At 38.0% G+C, this 26,729-nt stretch overlaps 4 protein-coding genes across 4 annotated transcripts in view; 1 reads left to right on the top strand and 3 right to left on the bottom strand.

Annotated features, from left to right (window-relative positions):
- The window catches only part of LOC146139905 (tectonic-2-like), a 64,010-nt gene extending 56,836 nt beyond the window's left edge, over positions 1-7,174 (bottom strand). The window contains exons 1-10 of the mRNA XM_083393002.1: positions 7,043-7,174; positions 6,019-6,138; positions 5,518-5,550; positions 5,276-5,331; positions 4,835-5,018; positions 4,493-4,587; positions 3,637-3,854; positions 2,824-2,992; positions 712-900; positions 248-344 (exon numbers count right to left, since the gene is read on the bottom strand). Of these exons, the coding sequence (XP_083249128.1) occupies positions 248-344; positions 712-900; positions 2,824-2,992; positions 3,637-3,854; positions 4,493-4,587; positions 4,835-5,018; positions 5,276-5,331; positions 5,518-5,550; positions 6,019-6,138; positions 7,043-7,136 (1,255 nt within the window). The 5' untranslated portion in view covers positions 7,137-7,174. The remainder of the gene's footprint in view (positions 1-247; positions 345-711; positions 901-2,823; positions 2,993-3,636; positions 3,855-4,492; positions 4,588-4,834; positions 5,019-5,275; positions 5,332-5,517; positions 5,551-6,018; positions 6,139-7,042) is intronic.
- Positions 7,175-11,931: 4,757 nt separating this feature from the next.
- LOC146139908 (uncharacterized) lies at positions 11,932-13,148 on the bottom strand. Its single transcript, XM_083392555.1, has 3 exons — positions 13,134-13,148; positions 12,510-12,631; positions 11,932-12,082 (listed from the first exon to the last, which is right to left on the bottom strand). The coding sequence occupies exons 2-3, from the start codon at positions 12,566-12,568 to the stop codon at positions 11,932-11,934; spliced, it is 210 nt and encodes a 69-aa protein (XP_083248681.1). The 5' UTR covers positions 12,569-12,631; positions 13,134-13,148.
- A 2,042-nt stretch (positions 13,149-15,190) lies between these two features.
- On the bottom strand, positions 15,191-26,287 carry LOC146139909 (sorbitol dehydrogenase-like). Its single transcript, XM_083392230.1, has 7 exons — positions 26,114-26,287; positions 25,907-25,940; positions 24,783-25,110; positions 23,949-24,133; positions 16,466-16,653; positions 15,824-15,945; positions 15,191-15,396 (listed from the first exon to the last, which is right to left on the bottom strand). The coding sequence occupies exons 1-7, from the start codon at positions 26,165-26,167 to the stop codon at positions 15,246-15,248; spliced, it is 1,062 nt and encodes a 353-aa protein (XP_083248356.1). The 5' UTR covers positions 26,168-26,287; the 3' UTR covers positions 15,191-15,245.
- LOC146139910 (hydroxyproline dehydrogenase-like) lies at positions 19,812-23,741 on the top strand. The gene is made up of 8 exons (XM_083392069.1): positions 19,812-20,084; positions 20,175-20,371; positions 21,069-21,198; positions 21,532-21,621; positions 21,689-21,916; positions 22,023-22,189; positions 22,356-22,558; positions 23,099-23,741. The coding sequence occupies exons 1-8, from the start codon at positions 19,893-19,895 to the stop codon at positions 23,293-23,295; spliced, it is 1,404 nt and encodes a 467-aa protein (XP_083248195.1). The 5' UTR covers positions 19,812-19,892; the 3' UTR covers positions 23,296-23,741.
- Positions 26,288-26,729: the final 442 nt, after the last annotated feature.

Below are 26,729 nucleotides of genomic sequence, written 5' to 3' on the forward strand. Positions count from 1 at the left end.
CGGATTACCTTTTTTGCGTTTTGTGTTATTTTTTGCCGCAGAGTTTTATTGTTTCTTTTGAAGCGCGAAGCATGAACATTATTATAAACGGTGCATGAAAAAAATGACTTTCAATGTAACAAACCTGCCAGTCAATAACTTGTATATACAAAAGACAAACTTACTTAATACTCAATGTTTGGAAAATATCTCCGGAAGAGAAAAAAATTTCTAGTCTATAATTAATTTATATCTACATAAGACAAACCTGTAGTAGATGGGGTGAAAAGACTGTTTGCAGTGCTTGTCCCTTGACCGCTATTAGTCTTCACGTAGTCGGCGGCTTGTCCGCGAAAGTAGGAAACCTGGAAAAGTTAAAACCAAAAGTTTGAAGATCTAATCTACTGTAACTGGACGCACGAGTCCAAATCTACTTCAACATTAGCTCGTAGTTTAATTGGCTCCGGACTTGTCCCCTGCCTATTAACAAAACCTATATAGTTGGCACAATCTGTCATTTAAATCTCCATTTTGACAATAACAAAAAAAAAAACGATCGCAGTAAGTGAACCTAAAATAAACGTGACTAGGGTTCGGCTATGTCACCACATAATGAGTTACGGTAGTAAAGACCTTCCCTTTGGAAACAACAGATTGGATTCAATTTAGGTGTGCTCTGTAACGAATGCTTTCAAACGCTTTGCATTTATTTAACAAAACAAGAAACATTACATTAACGGCGGCATTCCCGCCAGAGGGCGCCCGCAGCACCAGGGTCGTGTTGGTGACGTAATAGTTGACGTCAAGAAGAGAACCGGCCAAACAGTTTGTGGCAGCCGACACCGAAACCTCGCAAAACAATGAAGAGCTATTCTGAAACGCCACCAGCGAACTGCGAAGGCATTGGCCGGTGAGGGAAGCCTGTAAATAAAGCAAAGCCGACTGAAATAAATTTACCTTCTATTTTATCAACTGCACAGCTATGTGGCCGCTCAAAACAGTCGGTTTCTTTTAGAGGCCGAGTTTTCCCTAATTTTAGCAAATAAAAGAGGATGATTTAACACAGTAGTTAAGAAAAAGCGTTCTGGCTATCCATAAAATTAAGATGAGTTTACCCTTTTCTAATAAAACCATTCATTTTTGGGCTATGCCGAACATTTTCTTATTATCGTATTGCCCATAAGTTTAAAAAATACGTCCAAACCAGACCTGCGTAAACTACAACCCATTTTCAATAAAACTATTAGAGGAAAAAATAAGCCTTAACACCTTTTTTTTTATTTTAGAATATTATACATTACTCTTGTTAGGTATCCTCACCTATCCTATATACTCTTGCCAGCTTCTCAAAACAAGGCAGGGCGTAGCGTGGGGGGGTGTCTAGGAGTCTTGAACACAATTAAAATTAAAACACGTGACATTCGGAAGTGAATGAGTCAACGAGGTGTTGCGTTTTTCTAGCGAACAGGCAATTTTAAACAGCCGTATGCTACTAATAATCGCTGTTTTCAACGTCTAGAATACACGAAACGTAAAAATTTAATAAACTGTCCGAAGCGGCAATGTTTTTAATGTGATTAGGTCACGAGTCTTAAGCTAATTCGAAACCAAAATAAAACGCAAAATGCCGTTTTTCGTCTTTTGTTTGGTCGAACGTAAACGCAGGATATTTTTTCTCTTTCGTTATTCGTTCAGGTTGGATATTAGCAAGTGCGTATTCGACAATTGACAACGCTAAGACAAACCTTCTTTCTTTTTTTCTTGCTAAAAACGTCGAGTTAGGCAGCTAATGGTCCTCGCTGTTCACTGTCTGCGCTAATATTCGATGTTGGTGTAACAACTGAAGTAGTTTCCTTAACGGTGAACTGTGACTGTCTTGCGCGTTTCAAACTCGCGATTTTTATGTTATGATAATTACCGCAAAATTTTTCTCTGTAGTATACTCTGAGACAGTGATTCCCAAACTGTGTGCCGCGGCACAACAGTGTGCCTCGAGAGATTGTCAAGTGTGCCATAATTTCGGAGAAGAGAGTATTTTTATCACCAATAGGCATACACACCAGCATTTTAGACTTAAATACGCACTATTTATTGCAAATTAATAGTTTTGAGAGATTTACATATAGTTTGTCGTGTGTTAAGGGCAATTGTAAAATTACTGTATTGTTCTTCTGTTAAAAGTGTGCCGCGAAATAGTTAAGATTTTTTTAGTGTGCCGCGAGCCATAAAAGTTTGGAAAACACTGCTCTAAGACCACGTCTTTAGTGTACGATTGCACCTTATTTTCCATCAACAGCAGCTTGTTGTATTTTGCTGACTTGGCACACTGCTCAGCAGATGTTGCGATAATCGACACCCGGGAAAAACGATCTTCGTTTAGTTTTGCAGGTGGCGAAAGGCGTGCTTGTAATTTAGCGTACTCCCGTATATGAAACTTGGGACACTGCGCAGCTAATATTCCAATTATGATTCCACCAAAATCAATTACACACATTTCACGGTCTTTGTTTAGTTTTTCGCCTAAGGTTAACAATTGCACACCAAGGTTTCTTTTTATGACGTCATTAAAATCACTAATTTATGACGTCATTATTCATTACCGACAGACGGAAAATAGGGGAATTCCCTAAGTTGAAATTTCGGGACACCCCCTTTTGAAATGCGCTACGCGCCTGAAACAAGGCCATTATATAAAGATTCTTTTAAAATGAATCGCTAGTTGTATTATGTGTATTTAAGGTTCCGTTTTTGACCCAGTCCCGCCCAGATATTATCTGTTTCTCATGCGGCCCGCTGACAAAATATTTTCCATCCCTGGTCTAAACGCTACAAATGTTGGCTGACCTGTGGTAGCGTGAGGTAGCCGTTGGTAAGGGCGCCGTTAAGCATCAACTGGATCAAAACGGGGTCTCCGTTCCTGTAGCCAGTCACCTGGGTGGGCGGTTGCACAGACGAGACGCCAGGCGTGCCCGCGAACGAGAAAGTTGAAACGGTGGTCTGCGAAGCCACCGCGCTGAAAGTCGAAATGCTGGAAGGTTATGATTTTGTAACAGTAAAGGCCCGTTTACACTACAGCTGAGCTGGACGTCAAATTGCGTTAGTACTGTGCGGTAACAGACAAAGAAAAATCACTTTTACGCTTTGATGGTATGTCTAGCAAAGCGTGAAACGCTAGCCACAATAGAAATTAAATGTAAATTACGCTTTGATTAGCTTAGCGCAGCTGTAGTGTAAATGGCCCTAATTCCCGGTAAATTTCGACCAATGCCAGGTCTTGACTGTCGGGTTACTTTTGTTCAGATGTCCTTAATTAAGAGGCGCAAAAAACTTCTTGTATAAAGAGCGATAATATTGGGTCTATGCATCCCGCTTGCTAAGCCTGTTGTATGCTGTCTTATGCTTTATGTGCAGTTAGGTAGCTGAAAGAAGGTTTAGCATTATGTGATTTGTAAGGTTTTCGGCTGGCTAAAAAGCTAGGCAGTTTTTCTCTTTTATCTTTGTATTTGCTACTTTTGCGACAATGTTGGCTGTATTTAGTCAAAACAATTTGTTCACTTAACGGAGACTTGTATGGCGGCAACCATGATACAGGTTCAGCATACAAAACAATCAGCTAACGAACACAGCTTCAAGTCTGTGTAACAAGACAGTCCCTACCTGAACTGGGTGTCGGAGACAGCGTACTGTCTCCCAGTCGTGTTGGCGTAAAACAGGCCGAGGTCGGGCGAGTTGAGTCGCTCTACGCATGTAAAGAGGTGCCAGTCTGGAACGTCGAAGCGCTGTGTTCCGCACAGGTTCGCGTCGTCCACCGTAAAGTTGCCGCCGAACGCGCCGCTCAGGCACTCGAACGTACTGAAGTCCTCGGGCGTGCAATCCTATGAAGTGTTTTATGCATTTATCGTTTACGGAGGGTACTTTTTACTCCAACAAATTCCGGGGTAGAGTGTCAAATGTTAAAATACTTAAAACAATTTTAAGTATTTGACGCTTTTACATGTATATTATATAATAGATATAACATAATCAGCAAATGCATTTTTCGTTTAAAAAATAAATTGGATATTTGTTATAGTATGGTTTACTTGATGTCAAAAACTATCTACCCTGGAATTTAAACTATGGTCTAGTCTAGCATATTATGTGGTATCATTCTCTCGTGGACCTTTATTAAATTGGCCGTTTTTAAGCACTTTATAAATTTGGAACATTTTTTTCCCGAGTTTTACCCCCAACTTTTGAGTACCTTTGTGAGTAATAAACTAATTATTTTGAAAAAATAATAAAATCTTGGACAACATCAAGGTCATGGACAATAGTTTACAATGATCAACAAAATGCAAAAAACGATGACTGCTGAGTAAATCATTTTGGGAAGTTCAATATGTGATTGTTATGCATTTAAAATTACCAAAAAAAAAACTGTGTGAAAAACTGCTTGGAACATACTTTAAAACAAAGGGTCTACCATGACATAAATAAAATAAAGTTAAATGTTTTTATAAATACAACTCACAGAATCGCAACAGCAGTTGACATCGCAAGCTCCCTGAAGAAGGTCACATGAACATGGTGCAATATTTTGGTAGGCCGGATTGGGAAAAATGGTTGCTAAAGTTGTATGGGAGCAAAAGAAAAATAAATATAAAGCAGTAATATTTGAGTACTAAATTCAGGGCTTATAGAAGAAATAGGCAATTAGAAAATGGAGGAATATGTTTACAATAAACTGAAATTAGTACAAGCATTGAAGCAAAGCAAGGGTCCACTGTAATGCTATTTTAAAACATAAAAATTGTCATCTGGTAGCATTTGTAACAATTTTAACTAGCTCCAATACAAAATAATATTTATTAACCTTTTGCTGGAGCACTAAAATTTGCATTTACAACAATGTTGGGCTGCACATCCACGGTGATGATTGCAGCTGCATTAATATTAAGAGTGTTGCTACTGTCACAACACCAGACTACCAGGGTTTCTTGCAATCTTGTCAGTGGAAAAGTGCTCAACGTAACATCCATAGTGGAAAATGAAGATTCCTGACCAAAATATACAATTAAAATACCTAAACAGCACTACAAGTTTAAATACTATATTTAAATCTTGTAGTATTAATAATAATAATTTGTGAAAGCTTGTTTAAGTTAATAAGCCAATAATGAACCCTTAGTAGTTTGTAAAACTGTGTTAGTTTGTTGACAAGTCAAACTGCTTTTGTATAAAAAAATAAAAAGTATTTTTTTTACCTTCTTTTAACTTTACAAAATTAGACCATAAGAAGAAACAAAACACTTACAGGAACAGAAAATACCAAAGAAGGGAGCTGCCATCCACTTGTAGTATTTTGGTTTCCTAAAATAAGAAAAAATTACCAAACAAGTTTCATGTAGTTCGCCTTTAAATAGTAAATGTTAATTTTAAAGAATTAAACACCTTTTTAAACAAACATCCCACTAGAGCTAATTTAATTCACACAAAAGCTAATTTAATTTACGCAATTAGTATTCTACTTTAAACATGTAATAAATTTTAACTTACCACTGAAACAAAGATTTGAATTGGTGGTTTCAGCTGTAAAAAAATAACCCTGTTTACTAAACGCATATTTTAAAACTAGAAAATATCCTTTAAAAATAAATTTAAACTGCTAACTGCAAGTGTTAACATGAATTAAATTTGTTGCAATTAAAGTGTTAAGCTTTGTATGTGTATTCACAACAGAATCTGGCCCTCCAACAGAACACATAATGCCGACGATAAAAGTTCTAAAATTTATATATAAAAGCTTGAGAAGCGCACCGCTCCGAACAAAAATCAGTCAGCAAGGTCTAAAACTTTATTACAAATATGCATTTCGCCATATAAATGGCATCATCAGTTTGTCTGTACAAATAAATAGTAAAAAATTAAAATGTAAATCTAAAATAAATTAATAAAATACATCCAAGATGAACAAAGACAAAGACAGTCTGCGTATAAACCCCAACAACTACTATAAAAACAAAATTACAGTGTTATTAAGATATTTAATTTGTCAACCTTGTGTGACTACTTGTTGAATAGAACAGTTGAATGATGCTGTTGTGTTTTGGTCCGGTATAAGCAGTAGTCGGAAAGTGTCTGTGTGCACCGACAGACTCGAAGGATATAGGGTGACACCTAAGAATAAAATAATTTTTTTTAAGACAAAGTGTGTCAGGATAAACGTTGTTCAAGGAATTTTTAAAGCAATAATTTTACTGTGACTAAATCCAACCTAACCAGTAAATCAGTGTTATTTGTTTCACTCTAGAGCAGCGGTTCCAAACGGGGTCCGCAAAGAGGATTAGTCTTTAAGTTTTTCAACATTAGGCTTTAGCAAATGCTTCTAAATATTAGTCTATGTTTTAATCATTATCTGTCATCATTATTAGTCTTTATTTATGCTTTATTATTCGAAAATATAGCGTGTTTTATGTTGAACTACGTGCTATAGGCGAAAGTGTTTGCATTAGTTAAAAAGTTTTTACATGAGAAAGAATCGTGACTGGACTAGTGAACTACAAGAAACATGGGTCAACTAACCCTTGAATTTTTATAGGGCCCAAAATATCAAAATAGTTGCAAAGGGCCCAATCGGTAAAATTTTTAGAAAAGTTTGGGAACCGCTGCTCTAGCATCCTGTTATATGTAAGGTACACAATGACTTTAAAATTGCTTAAGTGCACGTATAGATCTGCCCCAGTTTGAAAACGTTGTACTTTGCATGTGCTTTAAACATGTACACTTGTAATAAATAACTGCTAAAATTTGCAAAGCTTCAATGTATTACTACCAACAACTCTACGCATTGCAGATATTTAACGCATAATTTGCTTTACTTAAATATTATGGCTGACAAACATAACAGCAATTTCTACAATATGAATCCCATGCATGCAATTTTCATAAAATATACATTTCTATACATGAAATATATCACAGAATTTGTACAATATCACGAATTGAAATATGGCTCACCTAATGGTTAGGTTAAACAGTTGAGATTAATGATAAAAAATATACTCTGTTTAAATCAACCAACCTTGTGCGCAGATCATATTCATTTGACAAGTAAACAAACTGCATAGCAGGAGCAATCCTGGAACACGTAGAGCTAATTCCATTTTTTTAGTCATTGATATGCTTAAACTTTTGGATGGTTTGGCTAAAGCATTTGACCTGTGGACATAGCTCAGTTAACACCCTTTTCACTTAAACCTAATATGTCGTTCGTCGAACAAACATAGGGCAGTCTTCCGATTTTTAAATACTGCTGAACACCTGAAGCTTCTAATTTCTAACTTTGTGATGACTTTGTGTTGGCTAACTCCAGTTCTGCTGAACAAGCCAGTTTTCTGAAATGCTTAACTGAAATTGAATTCACATAGCTTGGGTTTGTTTCTACGCTACGGTTGAACTATTTACAAATCCCGCAGTTGAAACCGCCACTACCAGCCGTGACATCAAAACTAGTAAAAAAAATTGAAGGGGTTGTAATCGTATCTGAATTGAAAAACTGTAGGCAGATTTTAATATTGTACTGTACCTATGTTAAATTTTGATGAATCGTATTAAAACATAACATAGGCCTGGTATTTTTATTTAGAACTTATTTAACCAATGATACAAAATGATAAAACGGACATAAATCATTTAAAAAGAATCGTTATAAACATATTTTTGTAATTTCAGAGTTTACCAATTAATGAAAATTAATTTATTTGTTCTGTACTAATCGGTTTATAACTTTTTTAGCATTTCTGAAGATAGTTGGCATGCAACCGCGTTCCGTTCGTCGACCTTTGATTTTATTAAAGAGATGTGTTTAAACCTCTTTATAATAACTAAGCCAATAAATAATTGAATATATAGCTAAACTAAAGATGTAAACCTAATGAGTATCATTTGTGAAACTTAGTCCATGTCAACTTGTAAAGTGACGTCACAATATAGGCTGAACAATCAACCTTGATAAAGTAGGAACGTTTTTCAACATTTTCGTTTCTGAACTTACAGTTAGCATTGCGCCAGCCTGACAAATAAAATGTATTTTTGCGTTCGAATGGGATCGAATTTCTTGATCTTGCTGTCAGCGGGAACTTTTGATTGGCAAAGAACTCTCGATATTGTAGCTGAGAAGCTTACAGAATGGAGAAGGTCTCCGTTTGCGGCCCATGGTATTTTCAATATCATAATTATGATGTTAGTTTTGTTCGTGTTAACACAAGTGTGTGCAAAACGTGGATTTACTTTCATAAAAAGGTAAAGTTTCAAAGTATATATAATAGTATAATTATATCAACTTAAACTAACTCATTTTTTTTCATTTTAATTAACGACTTTAATTCGTGCGTTAAAATATGTAATAAATATACGTTGTAGGCCTAAAGTAAACGTTGTAGCGAGAAACAAAATATTATTTAGTTCTGCATATCGACTTAAATTGAAGCTGCGAAACACTCCAGCAGTTGCCGCGCAGTTTCACACAAGTTTGGAAGGACAACGCCGGGTTTGTTTTTTGCAAATATCGAATAAAAAATGTACTGGCAGCAAACCTTACGATGTTTTTTTGTAGGCATCTACTAATTTGGATGATAAGGACACGGTTACATATCTTTCAAAATGTTTATACAATAAAAATGCTTCTAAGGACGTGCAGTTTTTCAATGGTACAGGTAAATCATAAATTATAAATAGATAAGTAGCGAGGCTTGACGAAACCATGCGTTTGCTTTAAAATTAAAGGACTTATAGAGCCATTTTAACGAATTCTAAAATACGTAACGAAATTAATATTTATTGTTCAATCCTTTAGCTTAATTAATAGTTTTGCTGTTGGTCTACTAATAGCCTAATACAGTAACTAATTTCGATTTAATAATATTGGGTAGCACTGCGATATGGAATCATTACTATTTTTCAGTCAATTTTCACTTTTATTTTTTAAGAAATGCCGGAAGAATATAAACAGGAAAATCCAATTGACGAGCCACTTCCTTGCATGTTGTTTTCCTCATATTTAACGGCTGTTAAACCACAACAATATAAGGAAACCACACGACATGTCTCTGTCCAACCCTCCCTTACTATGGTATGCCATGTGGAAACGACTCCTTCTAGAGTCCCAGTTAACGAGACTATTCCCTTCAAGTTGCTGAAACCGATTCCTTCAAGAGTCCCAGTTATGGAAGCTACTCCTTCCAAGTTGCTCAAACCGACTCCTTCTAGAGTCCCAGTCAAGGAGGCTGCTCCCTCAAGGTTGCTAAAACCGACTCCTTCTAAAGTCCCAGTTATGGAAGCTACTCCTTCCAAGTTGCTCAAACCGACTCCTTCTAGAGTCCCAGTCAAGGATGCTGCTCCCTCAAAGTTGCTGAAACCGACTCCTTCTAGAGTCCCAGTTATGGAAGCTACTCCTTCCAAGTTGCTGAAACCGACTCCTTCTGGAGTCCCAGTTAAGGAGGCTACTCCTTCCAAGTTGCTGAAACCGACTCCTTCTAGAGTCCCAGTTAAGGAGGCTGCTCCCTCCAAGTTGCTGAAACCGACTCCTTCAAGAGTCCCAGTTAAGGAACCTACTCCCTCCAAGTTTATGATGAAACCGACTCCTTCTAGAGTCCCAGTTAAGGAGGCTACTCCTTCCAAGTTGCTGAAACCGATTCCTTCAAGAGTCCCAGTTATGGAAGCTACTCCTTTCAAGTTGCTCAAACCGACTTCTTCTAGAATCCCAGTTAAGGAGGCTGCTCCTTCCAAGTTGCTGAAACCGACTCCTTCTAGAGTCCCAGTTATGGAAGCTACTCCTTCCAAGTTGCTGAAACCGACTCCTTCTGGAGTCCCAGTTAAGGAGGCTACTCCTTCCAAGTTGCTGAAACCGACTCCTTCTAGAGTCCCAGTTAAGGAGGCTGCTCCCTCCAAGTTGCTGAAACCGACTCCTTCAAGAGTCCCAGTTAAGGAACCTACTCCCTCCAAGTTTATGATGAAACCGACTCCTTCTAGAGTCCCAGTTAAGGAGGCTACTCCTTCCAAGTTGCTGAAACCGACTCCTTCTAGAGTCCCAGTCAAGGACGCTACTACTTCCAAGTTGCTGAAACCGATTCCTTCAAGAGTCCCAGTTATGGAAGCTACTCCTTTCAAGTTGCTCAAACCGACTTCTTCTAGAATCCCAGTTAAGGAGGCTGCTCCTTCCAAGTTGCTGAAACCGACTCCTTCTAGAGTCCCAGGGAAGGACGCTACTCCTTCCAAGTTGCTGAAACCGATTCCTTCAAGAGTCCCAGTTATGGAAGCTACTCCTTTCAAGTTGCTCAAACCGACTTCTTCTAGAATCCCAGTTAAGGAGGCTACTCCTTCCAAGTTGCTGAAACCGACTCCTTCTAGAGTCCCAGTTATGGAAGCTACTCCCTCCAAGTTGATGATGAAACCGATTCCTTCTAGAGTCCCAGTTAAGAAGGCTGCTTCCTCCAAGTTGCTGAAACCGACTCCTTCTAGAGTCCCAGGAAAGGAAGCTACTCCTTTCAAGTTGCTCAAACCGACTTCTTCTAGAGTCCCAGTTATGGAAGCTACTCCTTCCGAGTTGCGAAAACCGACTCCTTCTAGAGTCCCAGTCAAGGATGCTGCCCCCTCAAAGTTGCTGAAACCGACTCCTTCTAGAGTCCCAGTTAAGAAAGCTACTCCCTCCAAGTTGATGATGAAACCGATTCCTTCTAGAGTCCCAGTCAAGGATGCTGCCCCCTCAAAGTTGCTGAAACCGACTCCTTCTAGAGTCCCAGTCAAGGACGCTACTACTTCCAAGTTGCTGAAACCGATTCCTTCAAGAGTCCCAGTTATGGAAGCTACTCCTTCCAAGTTGTTGAAACCGACTGCTTTTGGAGTCCCAATCCCGGAGGCCTACTATTCCAAAACGGCAAATGTCTGCTTCCAAGTTGCTCAAGCTGACTATTGTTAGCGTTTCAGCCCAAGATGGGCACTCCACGCAAAAACTGAAACAATTGCTTCCAGAGTCATAATTAAAATGTTTCCTGGTTTGAAATAGCGAGTCAAACCAGTGACAATTGTGGCCTTTCGGGCTCTTGTTGATATTATTGATTGCTTTGTGTGTTTACCGTTTATTCGCAAATATATCGCTTGAATATTATATGTGGTTGTGTTTTTTTAACCTCATGGCTAGAAGTATTAGGCTGTTTATTTTTTTTATATATCCAAGTTTTAATTTATTTACTTCTCTTATGAAAACTGTTAAAATCAAAGAATTTGTTTATTACTAGCTTGCCTTATAGCTAGCATAATACAATGTTCAAACGAGCACGATTTTTATTAGCAAAACTGTCAAACACCGCTAACTTGCAGTTTAAATTGAACCGCGATCAGAAAAAGGTTGCTGAAACCTGGCCTAGAATATTGAATTCATGTTATCCAGAAGTTACCACAAGACTTATATATTTTAGTAACTTGCGAAATACCTAGCTAGTTGTTTGCAGGGTCATTCCTATATATTTCAATCCAATTCAATATATGTTCGACACATCAATATTTACCTCCAGCATCCGTTTTATCGGTCCACGACATTGTGTTATCTAACTGAGGAATCTTATTAGCATAGTGACTTGAATTCGTCAACTCAAGTTCGAATTAACTTCAATTATAGTTTTAAGAAGGCGTGCAAATTCTCGGGTAAAACTTAAAAGTGACATAAACGCAGATTATATATATATATATATATATATTAAATAGGCGTACAACACACGGCATTTTATAATGCAAAACCAAACGCGTTGCTGTTTTTATCAAGTAACTAATTTTAACGGCGAAGTGCCAAATTTGGTTAAAATAACCTATTGTTAAAAATACACCTAATGAGCAACACCAATTCAAATTTCACTGTAATCGCTAGTTAGCTTTTATTCGGCGACAAACTCCCGAAAAAGACTCAATTTCATTTCGCTAACACCGGATCATGACCTTTATCGCCCTCTGGTGTGGATCGGAAGCAGTTACGAAAGCGTCGTTTGCAGATTGCAAGTCAAACCGATGAGTGATGAGACGTTCCACGTCGATGGCTCCCGAGGCGACCAACTCTATTGCTTCTGGATACCTTTACAACCATAGTTGGTTTGTTTGGTTATGGCAGCGATTGTAACTTTAGATGCGGTTAGGCAAATTGTTTTTTCGAATATTATACTTAAATTCACGATATTTTATGTGACGCCACATATTTTGAGCATAAACTGATTTTTCTAGGCAGTTTTGTTGAAAGACTTGCGTTTAAGGCAACGTTAACTTTTAAAAATCTTGCAAGCACTTTTAAAATGACAAACAAGTATTGATATCAATTGAAAACAAAGTCATATATCATTTGCGGTTGAAAAAAGCAAAACTGCTTTTGGCGAGTCCGGTGTTGTTTTCCTGAACTAAACGTATAATAATATATTTAGTCTTCTGACAAAAGCGATAAACAAATATATAAAATACGTCGTCTGGCAAAAGAGTGACGTACAAATATAAAATAGGAATTATATTACGTGTTGGCGTAACGAAATATCCCCTTGATGTCGATTTCAAAGGTTCCGGCCCGAACCATGGCGACAGGAACCTCGGCGGATCCTCTTCCGACCAGCAGAACGCAACCTCCAGGCCTACACACCTGTACATTTGGAAAGTCAAGGGCTGTTTTACTAAGGAACGCTTAAGAGATATAAACCGCATTTGTGGCGAATTCATGTTTTGCGCACAGATTCTCCACTCTTTAGTTGAAAATTATTGTTACTAGATTACTGAATTAACAAAACCTCGTGAGAAGTTTGATCTTATAAACCTTTTTTTCTAAAAAGCAGGTTTGTAGAATGTTAGCCAATTGAGAATACACATTTTATCCGTTAACAAAGACAGCTTTTTTTTCGAAGATAAATTCCCTGAGAGACTCGTCTAAACAAATAACGTAGCTCATTTCCAACCAAAATGGCACACTTTTATATTAACCGAATAAGAAATAAAGTAAATACCAAGAAATGCGTATAATCACTAGAAAAAATCTATTTGTGAGAAGCAAGTAAACAATATTTTTTTGCGTATATCATTCGCAATTTAAAACTGTACGTTGTACGTATCTATGACATTATGACATAGAAATCAGCATTTTCGCTTACATAAACTCCAGTTTTTAAGCTCAGATTCCTTCTAGAGTCCCAGTTAAGAAGGCTGCTTCCTCCAAGTTGCTGAAACCGACTCCTTCTAGAGTCCCAGGAAAGGAAGCTACTCCTTTCAAGTTGCTCAAACCGACTTCTTCTAGATTCCCAGTTAAGGACGCTACTCCTTCCAAGTTGCTGAAACCGATTCCTTCAAGAGTCCCAGTTATGGAAGCTACTCCTTTCAAGTTGCTCAAACCGACTTCTTCTAGAATCCCAGTTAAGGAGGCTACTCCTTCCAAGTTGCTGAAACCGACTCCTTCTAGAGTCCCAGTTAAGGAAGCTACTCCCTCCAAGTTGATGATGAAACCGATTCCTTCTAGAGTCCCAGTTAAGAAGGCTGCTTCCTCCAAGTTGCTGAAACCGACTCCTTCTAGAGTCCCAGGAAAGGAAGCTACTCCTTTCAAGTTGCTCAAACCGACTTCTTCTAGAATCCCAGTTAAGGAGGCTACTCCTTCCAAGTTGCTGAAACCGACTCCTTCTAGAGTCCCAGTTAAGGAAGCTACTCCCTCCAAGTTGGTGATGAAACCGATTCCTTCAAGAGTCCCAGTTAAGAAGGCTGCTTCCTCCAAGTTGCTGAAACCGACTCCTTCTAGAGTCCCAGGAAAGGAAGCTACTCCTTTCAAGTTGCTCAAACCGACTTCTTCTAGAATCCCAGTTAAGAAGGCTGCTTCCTCCAAGTTGCTGAAACCGACTCCTTCTAGAGTCCCAGGAAAGGAAGCTACTCCTTTCAAGTTGCTCAAACCGACTTCTTCTAGAGTCCCAGTTATGGAAGCTACTCCTTCCGAGTTGCGAAAACCGACTCCTTCTAGAGTCCCAGTCAAGGATGCTGCCCCCTCAAAGTTGCTGAAACCGACTCCTTCTAGAGTCCCAGTTAAGAAAGCTACTCCCTCCAAGTTGATGATGAAACCGATTCCTTCTAGAGTCCCAGTCAAGGATGCTGCCCCCTCAAAGTTGCTGAAACCGACTCCTTCTAGAGTCCCAGGAAAGGAAGCTACTCCTTCCAAGTTGTTGAAACCGACAGCTTTTGGAGTCCCAATCCCGGAGGCCTACTATTCCAAAACGGCAAATGTCTGCTTCCAAGTTGCTCAAGCTGACTATTGTTAGCGTTTCAGCCCAAGATGGGCACTCCACGCAAAAACTGAAACAATTGCTTCCAGAGTCATAATTAAAATGTTTCCTGGTTTGAAATAGCGAGTCAAACCAGTGACAATTGTGGCCTTTCGGGCTCTTGTTAATATTATTGATTGCTTTGTGTGTTTACCGTTTATTCGCAAATATATCGCTTGAATATTATATGTGGTTGTGTTTTTTTAACCTCATGGCTAGAAGTATTAGGCTGTTTATTTTTTTTATATATCCAAGTTTTAATTTATTTACTTCTCTTATGAAAACTGTTAAAATCAAAGAATTTGTTTATTACTAGCTTGCCTTATAGCTAGCATAATACAATGTTCAAACGAGCACGATTTTTATTAGCAAAACTGTCAAACACCGCTAACTTGCAGTTTAAATTGAACCGCGAACAGAAAAAGGTTGCTGAAACCTGGCCTAGAATATTGAATTCATGTTATCCAGAAGTTACCACAAGACTTATGTATTTTAGTAACTTGCGAAATACCTAGCTAGTTGTTTGCAGGGTCATTCCTATATATTTCAATCCAATTCAATATATGTTCGACACTTCAATATTTACATCCAGCATCCGTTTTATCGGTCCACGACATTGTGTTATCTAACTGAGGAATCTTATTAGCAGTTCGAATTAACTTCAAATATATTTTTAAGAAGGCGTGCAAATTCTCGGGTAAAACTTAAAAGTGACATAAACGCAGATTATATATATATATATATATTAAATAGGCGTACAACACACGGCATTTTATAATGCAAAACCAAACGCGTTGCTGTTTTTATCAAGTAACTAATTTTAACGGCAAAGTGCCAAATTTGGTTAAAATAACCTATTGTTAAAAAGACACCTAATGAGCAACACCAATTCAAATTTCACTGTAATCGCTAGTTAGCTTTTATTCGGCGCCAAACTCCCGAAAAAGACTCAATTTCATTTCGCTAACACCGGATCATGACCTTTATCGCCCTCTGGTGTGGATCGGAAGCAGTTACAAAAGCGTCGTTTGCAGATTGCAAGTCAAACCGATGAGTGATGAGACGTTCCACGTCGATGGCTCCCGAGGCGACCAACTCTATTGCTTCTGGATACCTGTACAACCATAGTCGGTTTGTTTGGTTATGGCAGCGATTGTAACTTTAGATGCGGTTAGGCAAATTGTTTTTTCGAATATTATACTTAAATTCACGATATTTCATGTGACGCCACATATTTTGAGCATAAACTGATTTTTCTAGGCAGTTTTGTTGAAAGACTTGCGTTTAAGGCAACGTTAACTTTTAAAAATCTTGCAAGCACTTTTAAAATGACAAACAAGTATTGATATCAATTGAAAACAAAGTCATATATCATTTGCGGTTGAAAAAAGCAAAACTGCTTTTGGCGAGTCCGGTGTTGTTTTCCTGAACTAAACGTATAATAATATATTTAGTCTTCTGACAAAAGCGATAAACAAATATATAAAATACGTCGTCTGGCAAAAGAGTGACGTACAAATATAAAATAGGAATTATATTACGTGTTGGCGTAACGAAATATCCCCTTGATGTCGATTTCAAAGGTTCCGGCCCGAACCATGGCGACAGGAACCTCGGCGGATCCTCTTCCGACCAGCAGAACGCAACCTCCAGGCCTACACACCTGTACATATAGAAAGTGGAGGGCTGTTTTACTAAGGAATGCTTAAGAGATATAAACCGCATTTGTGGCGAATTCATGTTTTGCGCACAGATTCTCCACTCTTTAGTTTAAAATTATTGTTACTAGATTACCGAATTAACAAAACCTCGTGAGAAGTTTGATCTTATAAACCTTTTTGTCAAAAAAAAGCAGGTTTGTAGAATGTTAGCCAATTGTGAATACACATTTTATCCGTTAACAAAGACAGCTTTTTTTTTCGAAGATAAATTCCCTGAGAGACTCGACTAAACAAAAAACGTAGCTCATTTCCAACCAACATGGCACACTTTTATATTAACCGAATAAGAAATAAAGTAAATACCAAGATTAATGTGGGATGGTAATGCGTATAATCACTAGAAAAAATCTATTTGTGAGAGGCAAGTAAACAATATTTTTTTGCGTATATCATTCGCAATTTAAAACTGTACGTTGTACGTATCTATGACATTATGACATAAAAATCAGCATTTTCGCTTACATAAACTCCAGTTTTTAAGCTCATATCGGCTCCGCTGCACTCTAGCGCCGCATGGCAGCCGTCGTCACCGGCGATTTGGCGCAGTTTCTCGGCCAGCTGTTCCGGGTCCTGGTCGGAACGTTCGGCCAGATGCGTGAGATCGGCGGCGCCGAATTCCCGCGCGATTTTCAACCGGTGTGGGTCGATGTCTGCAACGAATTGATAGGAAACTGTAAAACGCGATGGTTGCGAAAATTTGCTGAAATAGAAGGGCGTTTCTTTATGGAATCTAAAACCATTGGCAGTAGGTTTTTGCTTGTCGATCACTGTTCCGAATCGATGCATTCATTCGAATTAAGGAACTGACGATGTCAGTATAGGCGAAATATATTCCTTTTAACAAATTGTCTGATCCTGGTTTTACTCAGATTTTTAAATTTTGAGCATTATTTGTTTGTTTTGTTGGAATAGGTTGTTGACCTAGAGCTAAATTTGTTGCGACATTTTTTTAATAAAGCTTATATACATGTGAACTCCATACTGTTATACACAGATGCTTTGTATATTTTTAACTAGAAGTGCAGATTTGAGCCAGAATTGCGCGACACTTGCTGGCATTCCAATTGGATAAGGCCCAACATGTCAACTTTAGAATCAGGACAGGGTAATTTTTTTATAAGAAAAGGTTTTTGTTTTCACTTTTTCGGCAAATTTCTACGTTAAGCAGCGGAAACAAATTTGCAATTTCTCTTTCACAAACAGGGTGGAACACCGATTATCAGGACCAAAGGAAACAAAAAAAACTCGAAAGTTCACCGTACTGTCTTTCAAGGGACATGGAAACAGGCTGCTTTAGTCTTAAACAGCATAAACGTGTGCTTATGAAGCGGAGATAACGCAACCATGGGATACTACTGAGTGTACGAAAAAAGGTCCATTGTTTTAAGTTGTGTTGACTTTTGCCAAGGTTGTTCGACAATACGTATAATGTTCTTCAGTAAAATGACGCTGAAATGCGACCCAGTTCTTTGTTCAATATTTTGACATAAATTGCGTCAAGAAATAAACAAAGCGTTTTGTCCGGCGCGCGTGCTTGCTGTCACTTATAACGTATTCGAACACAAATAGTACGTAATTATGTGTTCGTATTGCGTGTTCGACAACGCAGCGTCGTTCTTCATAGCAAGCAAACTAAGTCAAAACAATTGTTTCAATATGTGAAAGTTTTCTTGAGTTGTAATTGATATCGCAATATATTGTAAAGATTTAGGGATAAGCGAGTGACGCGAAGCTTTGTAGTCATGAAGTATAATTTAAAAAAAAAAGTTTATATTTAAACACTCAAAAACTCTTAAAGTTAGATGAAGTTGGATAGTGCAAGACATGAAGGTGCCCGACATTAAGAGTAATCTTCTATTGTTTAATACCTGTGTGTTCGCACTGTGTTAACCGTCAAAATCGCATGACATAAGAGAAATTAAAATAGGAAATATTTAAACATTCATACACACGTGTAAAAACCAGTTCAGAAATTAGTGGACACAGTCAATTGTTAAGGCAAAATGTTTTTCTTTATGTGGTGTGATCGCTTTGTATTTGTTTTTCTCCTTGTGTTTGTAATGCATTGACCTGTGTACTGTGAAGGTCGTCAGAACGTTGGAGAACAAAAAAAATTACCAGCGATGATATGTTGTTTAACATTACTGTTATAATTGATGAAAAATGTAATTATTGATAAAAAAAAAGCAACTGTACCATGAACGGTCCTTGACTTGTGTAGCTATCTATTGCCTAGCTCATCCGTTAGAGTAAAATTCTGGTATGACTCAGGCAATAAGTTTAAGTTTCATTTATTTATTAATTTTTTCTTCCACCACAAGCTGTTATTTTAAGGTGGACTTACTAAAAAAAGTCCCGGGTTTTATGTTTTCCTACGAGTCGGGCGCAAAACTGCTACAGTACTTAAACTGCTTTTTATTGCTTTTTTATTTGCTAGCCGTGCATTACGACGTCACAATATTATTTTAAAACTTCCGGAAGTCACGAACACAACCATGTGCCCGCTATTTTGGTACTACTGGGACGCTTTTCATCCTATAACCAGAAGTGCTAACACTTAGCTTCGGTTTTAGCTTGATTTTTCAGTCGCACAAAACACACATACGTTTATACCTCGAAACGTTCGATGCCGAATAACGTGCTGTAACGCAGTAAACATCACGCCAGTTTTGGGGCATTGTGACGTAATACGAAAGGCTATAGTCGTAAACAACAACAACGATTTAAAACGTATAGCAGGGGTAGGCAATTATTTTTAACCGCGGGCCACATGAGAAACTTGAAATGTTGTGGGGGGCCGGGTCAAAAACAATATCTCAAATACACACTATTTGTCTGTAAAGATGCCAAGAAATAGCGTGGAACATAAAAGGAAGACAGAAGAGAAACAATTTTCGTTTAACTGTTTAAAACAGGCTATAAATAGAATTTGGCGGGGTCATGACTAGATCCGTCCCTGAAAAGAGTGTTTGCGATACCACCAAAAATATATAAACTTTTCCTTGTTTTCTCTTAGCCCTTGCATTCCAAGGAAAATAAGCCGCGGGCCGGATTAAATTGCTCGGTGGGACGTTTGTTGCCCAGGTCTGGCGTATAGGAAAGAATGTTAAATACAACCGTTAGATACTAATATGTGACAGCGTGCCTTCATTAGCCCTATTTGCGACGCTTAGTAATTGAGACAAAACGTGCCAATCTCTTATTCGCCGAAAGTGTAATGCAAAGGGGCGATCCTTCGCAGATCGTTCTATCAAAACTTCGATTGACAAAGAGACAAAAGTGTTTAAGATTTTAAAAATCAATTATTGCTCCATGATGTCGTTGCTTTTCATATCAATAAGTTTTACTGGGGAGCCAGAAAATATGGAGTTAACAAGAAACACATCAAATTTGCAGGACCACCAACGTTATTATAGTAGGCCTAATATTGTTTGAACTGTTGGACAAATCCTTCTATACTTCCAATTTTTAACTCTCTTAACACAAATCATTCGACAAAATGACTATTATTTACACCGCATATTATTTTTAACATCACGAAGCAATCTTTATTTGTCAACTGTACAAAGTGTATATGCCTTAATATGTCGTAAAACACATCTGTAGGGGTGTAATCTTTCAATACTTCCAATTTTTACCTCTTTTAAAATTAGCAAATAAAAACTAAAGGCGTATCTTTCGATCATTCGACAAAACAACATTTGTTTTAATTTCAACACCCAATTTTGTTTTTTTTAATTTCAATATCCAACCTTTATTTGTCCCATGTATATGCCTTAATATGTCATTAAAACGTCTGTAGGGGTCTTGCAGCCTATTGTTAGTTAAAGTTTCCTAAACACGACTATAGTTGTTTATCAATTGGCGACGAACATCTAACGTTACGACCATGAAATGGCATCTTCTTCCTCGAAATTGTGGACGACATCTTTCGCACAAGCTACAGTTTCAGTCACAAAAAAGAACAATAGCGCACACATCAAAAGGCAGTTTGGTGACAAAACCAACAAAGGATCTCCTGTTTGCGGCAATGATCTTTAAGTTGTGCTCCTTTACTCCGCTGGTACAACACGGTGAAACGGTAAATCAAGTGTACCTATAGTTTTTACAACCATTTATTAGCAGTCATGTATTTTAAAAGAAAATAACGATGAACGTGTTAACTTCGCAGCTCTTGAGGACGAGTCGTAAAGTATTGGGAGAAAACTTTACAAATGCGTTGCTGAGAAGAACCTTTTACAAGCAGTTTTGCATTGGGGACAGCGAACGCGATCTCATGTCAAAATCAAGGGAAATGCGAAGGAACAACATACAACCGTTGTTAATAATTACCGCTGAAAAAACAAACCTGTCGGATTGGAGTTCCGGGTAAATTAGATTTATTATCCTATAAGTGGTAAAAGTATGCCGGATAAGCGGTAAAAGTAAGCCGGAATGATCCGGAACGGCGTTTAAAAGAATTGCTGCCCTAACGTCGTTCCGGTAAAATGTTTTTTCAAGGTAGGCTAGTACACATCAGTAAAAAATGTTTTTTTACCAGCCATATGCCTTTTACCAAGCTATTCCGCCATCTTCTTGAGTGTATTACTAAGATTTCAGTTGCATATCGGTGCACTATACATTGAACGACAACCTCCGGTTTCCATTACTTATACTCAAAATGTTTATTTATCATTATTGGTTGTATCTTTAGTCAATATTATCGTATAACTTTTATAGGTTTTGTCGGATATTACAGTGAGTCTTACAGTGGTTCAGGGCGCACCTGTAGACATTTAAAAACGTGGCGACGCAACTGGCGATCGTAGCGTGTGCGAAATGTATTGGGTATACCAGTAATAATTTGAATTACTAGCAAGTTTTTATTACAAAGACTTCATAGTTGCATATCAGAAAAAACTGTGGATCAATGAGCTAAGCCGAAAACGAAAGTAAAAAATATATGTTTTAGGGTCATACATTAAACTATTTTTTTCTTTTTCCACAGGCGCACGGGTTAAGAAGTGCTGGTCTATTGAATAAAAATGTTGTACATGATCTTATAAAAATTGTTCAAATTTTACAGAGAGAATTGGTTTGAAAAAAACAAACAAGACATAATGCGGTGCATTTATTTAACGGAGGTAATATCCAAAACTTCAGTTCCGCGCTTTGCCGAAATAAAGTTGACAGCCATATTGGATGCCGATATTTGTGTAAGTATGTCAATCCAAATATTCGTTTAGCTTCAAACGTTTTACTTTAAAAAAGCCATTATGTTTATTTGATTTCTAACAATTAGGTGTACACTATTTATTCAAAAAGTATTGCGATAAACCAGTGTTTTTAACCCGTTTTTGACCTTAGGGCGCACACCTGGCGAGCTAACGCTGCGTGAAATATTTTTGGCAAACCGGTATTTTTTTCTCGGATAGCTTGTAAATGTAGGCTTTTATTACGTAGGCTTTATAGTTGAATCTCCTAAAAGTAATGTGGCATCAATAAGCTAAGCAATGTGTGACATTAATTGCAAACTTTTTCAACTACAGGTTAAGCTTTCAGAACTAATTACAAAGGGTAAAACTTTCCAATTGGACCACTGGTTGAAATCTTATTCGGAACACAACAACAACGACGAAGTAAGATTGCAAAGAACATGAACAACATCACATGAATTAACTGTAAACTGCATGTCTTTTCTTACAGCTAGTTGATATTCCTTCTTTAACAAAGACGGAGTTAAAGCATTTCGCGAACTCTATAAAGCGCTTTCATGAAATCGGTGACATGGCGCTCAGTAAATCAATTCCAGTATTGATCGACGCTGAGTATTGCAACATCAATCCAATATTAAACTACATCGCCATATACGGCATGAGATTGTACAACGCCAAGTCACCGATCATCCAATACACCTATCAATGCTATCTCAAGGTAAAGTCTTCCACAATGCAGTTTAAATGCTGCTAAAAGCATAAAAACCAGGCGCATTTTTCTACAAATCAAAATTCCTTGTCGGTGTTATTTTATGTGTTTGCAGGATTCTCACGCAACTGCCATGCGAGATATAAAGCTTTGCCTTAGTGAAAACTTGAAGTTCGGATGCAAGTTCGTTCGTGGGGCTTACATGGACACCGAAAGAAAACGTGCCATCGAGCAGCAAAATGAGTCACCAATATTCGATACTTGGTCCCAAACCAATGACAAGTATCCGTAACAAATACAAATAAACTATACAAAAGACCTACAGTAGTTATAATTGTAAAGCAAGTTGCACAATAGCTTAACGATTTTTGAGGATTCGCACTACTGTATATGAATTGTAATACACTAAATCAATTTTCCTGCCGTGTTAACAACCTCATTTTCGCAGCTACAACCAACTGATGGCCGAAGTCGTGCAAACAGTTGCGGACGACAAATCGAACTCTTTCCAGATCATGGCTGCAACGCACAACGAAGAAAGCGTGCAAAACGTCGCCGAGCTAATGGAGCGTTACGGCATTTCAAAGACCAGCGGCCAAGTCGTTTTTGCCCAGATATACGGAATGGCCGATCACCTTACCTGTTGGCTAGGTTGGTCGAAATTGCTTACTTTTCCGATTAGCTCTAGCTATCTTAGTGCAACTGTTAATTTCCACAAAACTTAGAGGTCTTCGGCCTACATAAACCTTCTATAACTAATTTTTGCTAACCCAATGTAACTTAAGCGTTGATTTGGCATAACGTTTTTTCTCCATATTGAAATGAAACGAAAAGGGGTTAGGTTTTGGAGCGAGTAATTCGTAGCCAACAAAGTTTGCCAAGGAAATTACTTTGGCAAGGTAAAAAAGAGATATCTCAAAAGGTTGTTAAATCACAAGCAGCATTTGTTCATGTAAAACCCTTCACCCAAGTTATTTAATCAGCATTTTAAACTCGACTCACATCAAGGCTGTATACTTGACATTTAGGCGCATTTCATAGGCTAAATTATTTTTTAAATTTTTCACTTCGACTTTAATCTAGTGAAAACATTGTTCAAGCAAAGTTATATTGGTAAAACCACAATTGAGGCATGACATTACGAAATTCCGAGCCTACATTTATCCTTTCTAGCTTTGTGTTTGTTTTTAGCTGACCACGGTTTCTTGGTGTACAAGGCATCGCCGTTTGGATCGGAATCCGATAGTATCCCGTACCTTATCAGAAGGGCGCAAGAAAACAGCAGCGTCATAGATGGGAGCAGAAAAGACAGAGATCTCATTAGGGAAGAAATATTTCGAAGAATGCGTCGGCGATTGCGGACATGGTTTCTGCCGTTTTCAAATTAGTGGAATATCAAGAACTTGATTAAATTGCGAGTTGCCAATAATTTATCGAAAATCCTATACGCTTACAAATGTGACCACTGCTTTAAAGACATGATAACGTCTATGTATGAAAATGTTTTGAATCGTTCTTGTATATGGAAAAAGCAAGCCTTGTGTTTTCACCCCAACTTTCTTTAAAAGATAAGACTAAAGTGACTTTAAAGACAATAACAAATTTGGAAAATCAAGTAAAAGAGAATGCGCACAGTTCCTCAATTCGTATATACTTCAGCCCTGTCTAACCTTTTTAACGCAAATCATATTGTTTTTGCTAAATGCCACCTCGGGTCATGATTGTTAAAAAGACAGATTTTATTTGTGACTTTTATTGCTTTTTTGTCAAAAAATATATTAAGTTAAATGGGTATGGCCCACATTGAATGTTTTAGAATTCGGTGTGGTAGTTGAGCTACATTCGCTATATTCACTGTTTAGTTGGTATCGTCTTGTAATAAACATAATGTACTATAGTTTCCTTTTATAAATTGCTGAATTATATTAAACTCACGGGACACCTCCCCTTACCAGACCCCAGTATTCAAGCACCACGTTTGCGTCCCCATTTAACGAAACCATAACACACCGTACGGTTTAGAAAACAGATATATATTCACCTACGATCAAGACCTGCTCGGCGCCTTTGTGCTTAGACACCAAACCGCAGAGGATCCCGATCGGGCCTGCGCCGAAGATGACCACATGGCTAGCCTTGCCGATGCCGGCTCGTCTGCAGGTATGAACGGCGACGCTGAGAGGCTCCAGCATGGCTCCCTGTTCGTCAGTCAGGTTTGGAGGCAGCCTTGAACGTGAAACATGAAGTCAAAGTTTTTATAAACCAATCGAAATTAAGTGGTGGCATTATTGAAAGATGGTCTATTGCTGAATGAAACCTTTGACGGAAAAACTATGAAAGTCTGACTTAAGGCACAATATTATTGTTTGACACAAGGGAAAACTCTAATGCAGAAACGCAATATAGGCCTAAATAAAAAAGAGCCAAACTTGAGACTTAATTTACAGCTGCAAGCCATTTTTTATAAGCAATGAACGTGTTTTTTTATAAGAAATGAATACTACACGAACGCTACAAAGTGCTTTTCATGCACTAGTATGCCTAGGCCTACATTAGTATTCATTCATTGAGTTTATGCAAATGCATAAGTGTTATCTTTCCAAAGTGTAAGGAGTTGATTTTAAACAAATGTTACCGCAATAGAGGCTACGTTAAAATTAAATTTTATCCTTATCACAATAAAGAGTGAAATAGAAGTATTAGAAAATTGTTTAGGGTTATTGCTCTACATCCCATCCTCTTGGTCGGCAGTTGAAAGCAAACCGCCAGGAGAAAACATCCAAATACAATCTACCGACTCAAATAAGAAGAGACCATACACTCATAAAACGTTTAAAGCAACAACAACGAGTTGTTTCCTACGACGGTCACCTACTTAAAGCAAAACCGGGCGTCGTGCACGTAACGCTTGCACAGGTTGCCGTGAACGGGAGGCGTGGCGCAGAACCTCATGCCCTTGCACAGATTGTAGCGGCCCGACGCGCAGAGATCGCACTCGTTGCATGACACGCCCGGCTCGATGGCCACCCGATCGCCGGGGGCGAGTTCCGTGACGTCACTGCCCACTTGCTCGATGACCCCAGCTGCCTCATGCCCAATGACCATTGGCTGGCCGTCCAGGCTGAAACGGCCGCACTTGCCGTAGGCCCAGTACTTGAGGTCGGAACCGCATATTCCAACGGCCGTAACAGCGATCAGGACGTCTAAGGATTAATAAAAGCAGGCTGTTAGGGGCGTTCACCTAAGTTTGTTAGGGGCGTTCACCTAATGTTCCGGAGCCTTAGGCAACTAATACTTACGTAAAGCAGAACCCAGTCACGCTAAAGTTACAAAACAACAATGTTTTAAACTAGCCATTAAAAATGACTTTAGGGCAATTGTAAAATAAGTCTAAGTCAAGTCTTTAAAAAGAAGTTAAAATACACTCATTCCACGCCTTCGGTTGCCCAAAGTCGGGTCATTAATAGAGCACACCAAGTCATTGATATAAAAATTAAACGTTAAACTTTTAAAATAGGTAAACTCGTCTGATTATATGAGCAATAACTCGAAAAAAAAAAAATGAAAAATTCAAGATATAGCAAGGTAATTATTTTAGGACCAAATATTGAGATTAAATTACACTTTAGTATTTATAAATGTTTACACACTTAATTTCAACCAAAGTAATTTGACTAAACGACTTAAGTCAAGTCATTTAAAAACAGTGACTGATATCGTTACAACATTGCAAAACAGTTTACTTTGTTTAAAACACTGCCTGCATAAATGAAATGCCTACACGGGGTGCAGACTCGTGGTGTAATTAAGCTAATACGTTAAGGAAACCAACGATGTGATATCCTGCATTTAATTAGGCGACCAGAAGCCTGTTGGGTGTTTGTGAACACCATAAATGAAATAGTTTAATGGTTTGTAGGCCTTGTGGTTAAGAGTATTTAATCAAAACCTAGCCTACCGTCTAGAATTAAATATGGGCCTATACCTATAGTCGCTCACCTTTGCTTCTAAGAGTTGCAACAGGCCAATCTACCTGTAAAATACAACTTCTTTGTGAACAGAGTTAGCATCAGGGTACCGTACAAATCACGTGCCATACAAAATTACTGAAAATTCATTAACAAATTACTGAAATTCATTAACTTGCTATTCACAACTAACAGAATAAGGTTAAGGCTTTGTTACCGTACTAAAAAGCTTTCATACCAAATCTATCGACTTGTTTCCACGTACAACAGCAGCTAAGTTAGAAGCAGCCATCTTCGTTCGTCGGCAAACTGAACAACGCCAGGCAAGCTGTCGCTCGTGTTAGGCCAATGATTGCTTTAGCCAGGTTATACATATTTACACAAGGGTTTCATAAGTGCCTAAATATTTGGACCTGCTAAAGACAAATGTAAAATTTTTAACTAAAAATGTGGTAAACGCACTTCCGCTTTTTTAGAGCTAGAAGCATGGTTTTACAATTAGACTAAAAAATAGCCTACAAAAAGTACGGTGAAAGTTTGAAGGTAAAAGGTTGAAAACCCGCAAAATGTAACCAAGTTAACTCCACTAAGTATATAATAATTTACCTTAGGCCACTTGATTAGACATGTTTTCTTAAAAAAACGTAGGCTACATTTTCTGTGTTATTAATAAATTTCCGAAGTTTTGGATTTATTATGCTACTAAAAGACTTCTGGTGAAACTTAAAAACAATACCGATAGCCTTGTAACAACTGCTATGGCACTTACCTTGACATCCAATACGCTACTAGGGCTAATATAAAAACTACAGAAGGATTTCCCTTGTGCCATGGGTAGGCCGTTTAATTACTAC

Source organism: Ascidiella aspersa, chromosome 6, assembly GCF_963924565.1.
Source record: "Ascidiella aspersa chromosome 6, kaAscAspe10.2, whole genome shotgun sequence".
NCBI classification, from domain to species: domain Eukaryota; kingdom Metazoa; phylum Chordata; class Ascidiacea; order Phlebobranchia; family Ascidiidae; genus Ascidiella; species Ascidiella aspersa.

Coding starts and splice junctions, on each gene's coding strand:
- LOC146139909 (XM_083392230.1), bottom strand. CDS start 26,167: ATGGCTGCTTCTAACTTAGCTGCTGTTGTACGTGGAAACAAGTCGATA. Junction 25,941..26,113: donor GAAACAAGTCGATAGATTTG/GTATGAAAGCTT, acceptor TGTATTTTACAG/GTAGATTGGCCTGTTGCAAC. Junction 15,397..15,823: donor ATATTTCGTTACGCCAACAC/GTAATATAATTC, acceptor ATGGTTGTACAG/GTATCCAGAAGCAATAGAGT.
- LOC146139908 (XM_083392555.1), bottom strand. CDS start 12,568: ATGGTTCGGGCCGGAACCTTTGAAATCGACATCAAGGGGATATTTCGT. Junction 12,083..12,509: donor ATATTTCGTTACGCCAACAC/GTAATATAATTC, acceptor ATGGTTGTAAAG/GTATCCAGAAGCAATAGAGT.
- LOC146139910 (XM_083392069.1), top strand. CDS start 19,893: ATGAAATGGCATCTTCTTCCTCGAAATTGTGGACGACATCTTTCGCAC. Junction 21,917..22,022: donor CCTATCAATGCTATCTCAAG/GTAAAGTCTTCC, acceptor ATGTGTTTGCAG/GATTCTCACGCAACTGCCAT. Junction 22,559..23,098: donor TCACCTTACCTGTTGGCTAG/GTTGGTCGAAAT, acceptor GTTTGTTTTTAG/CTGACCACGGTTTCTTGGTG.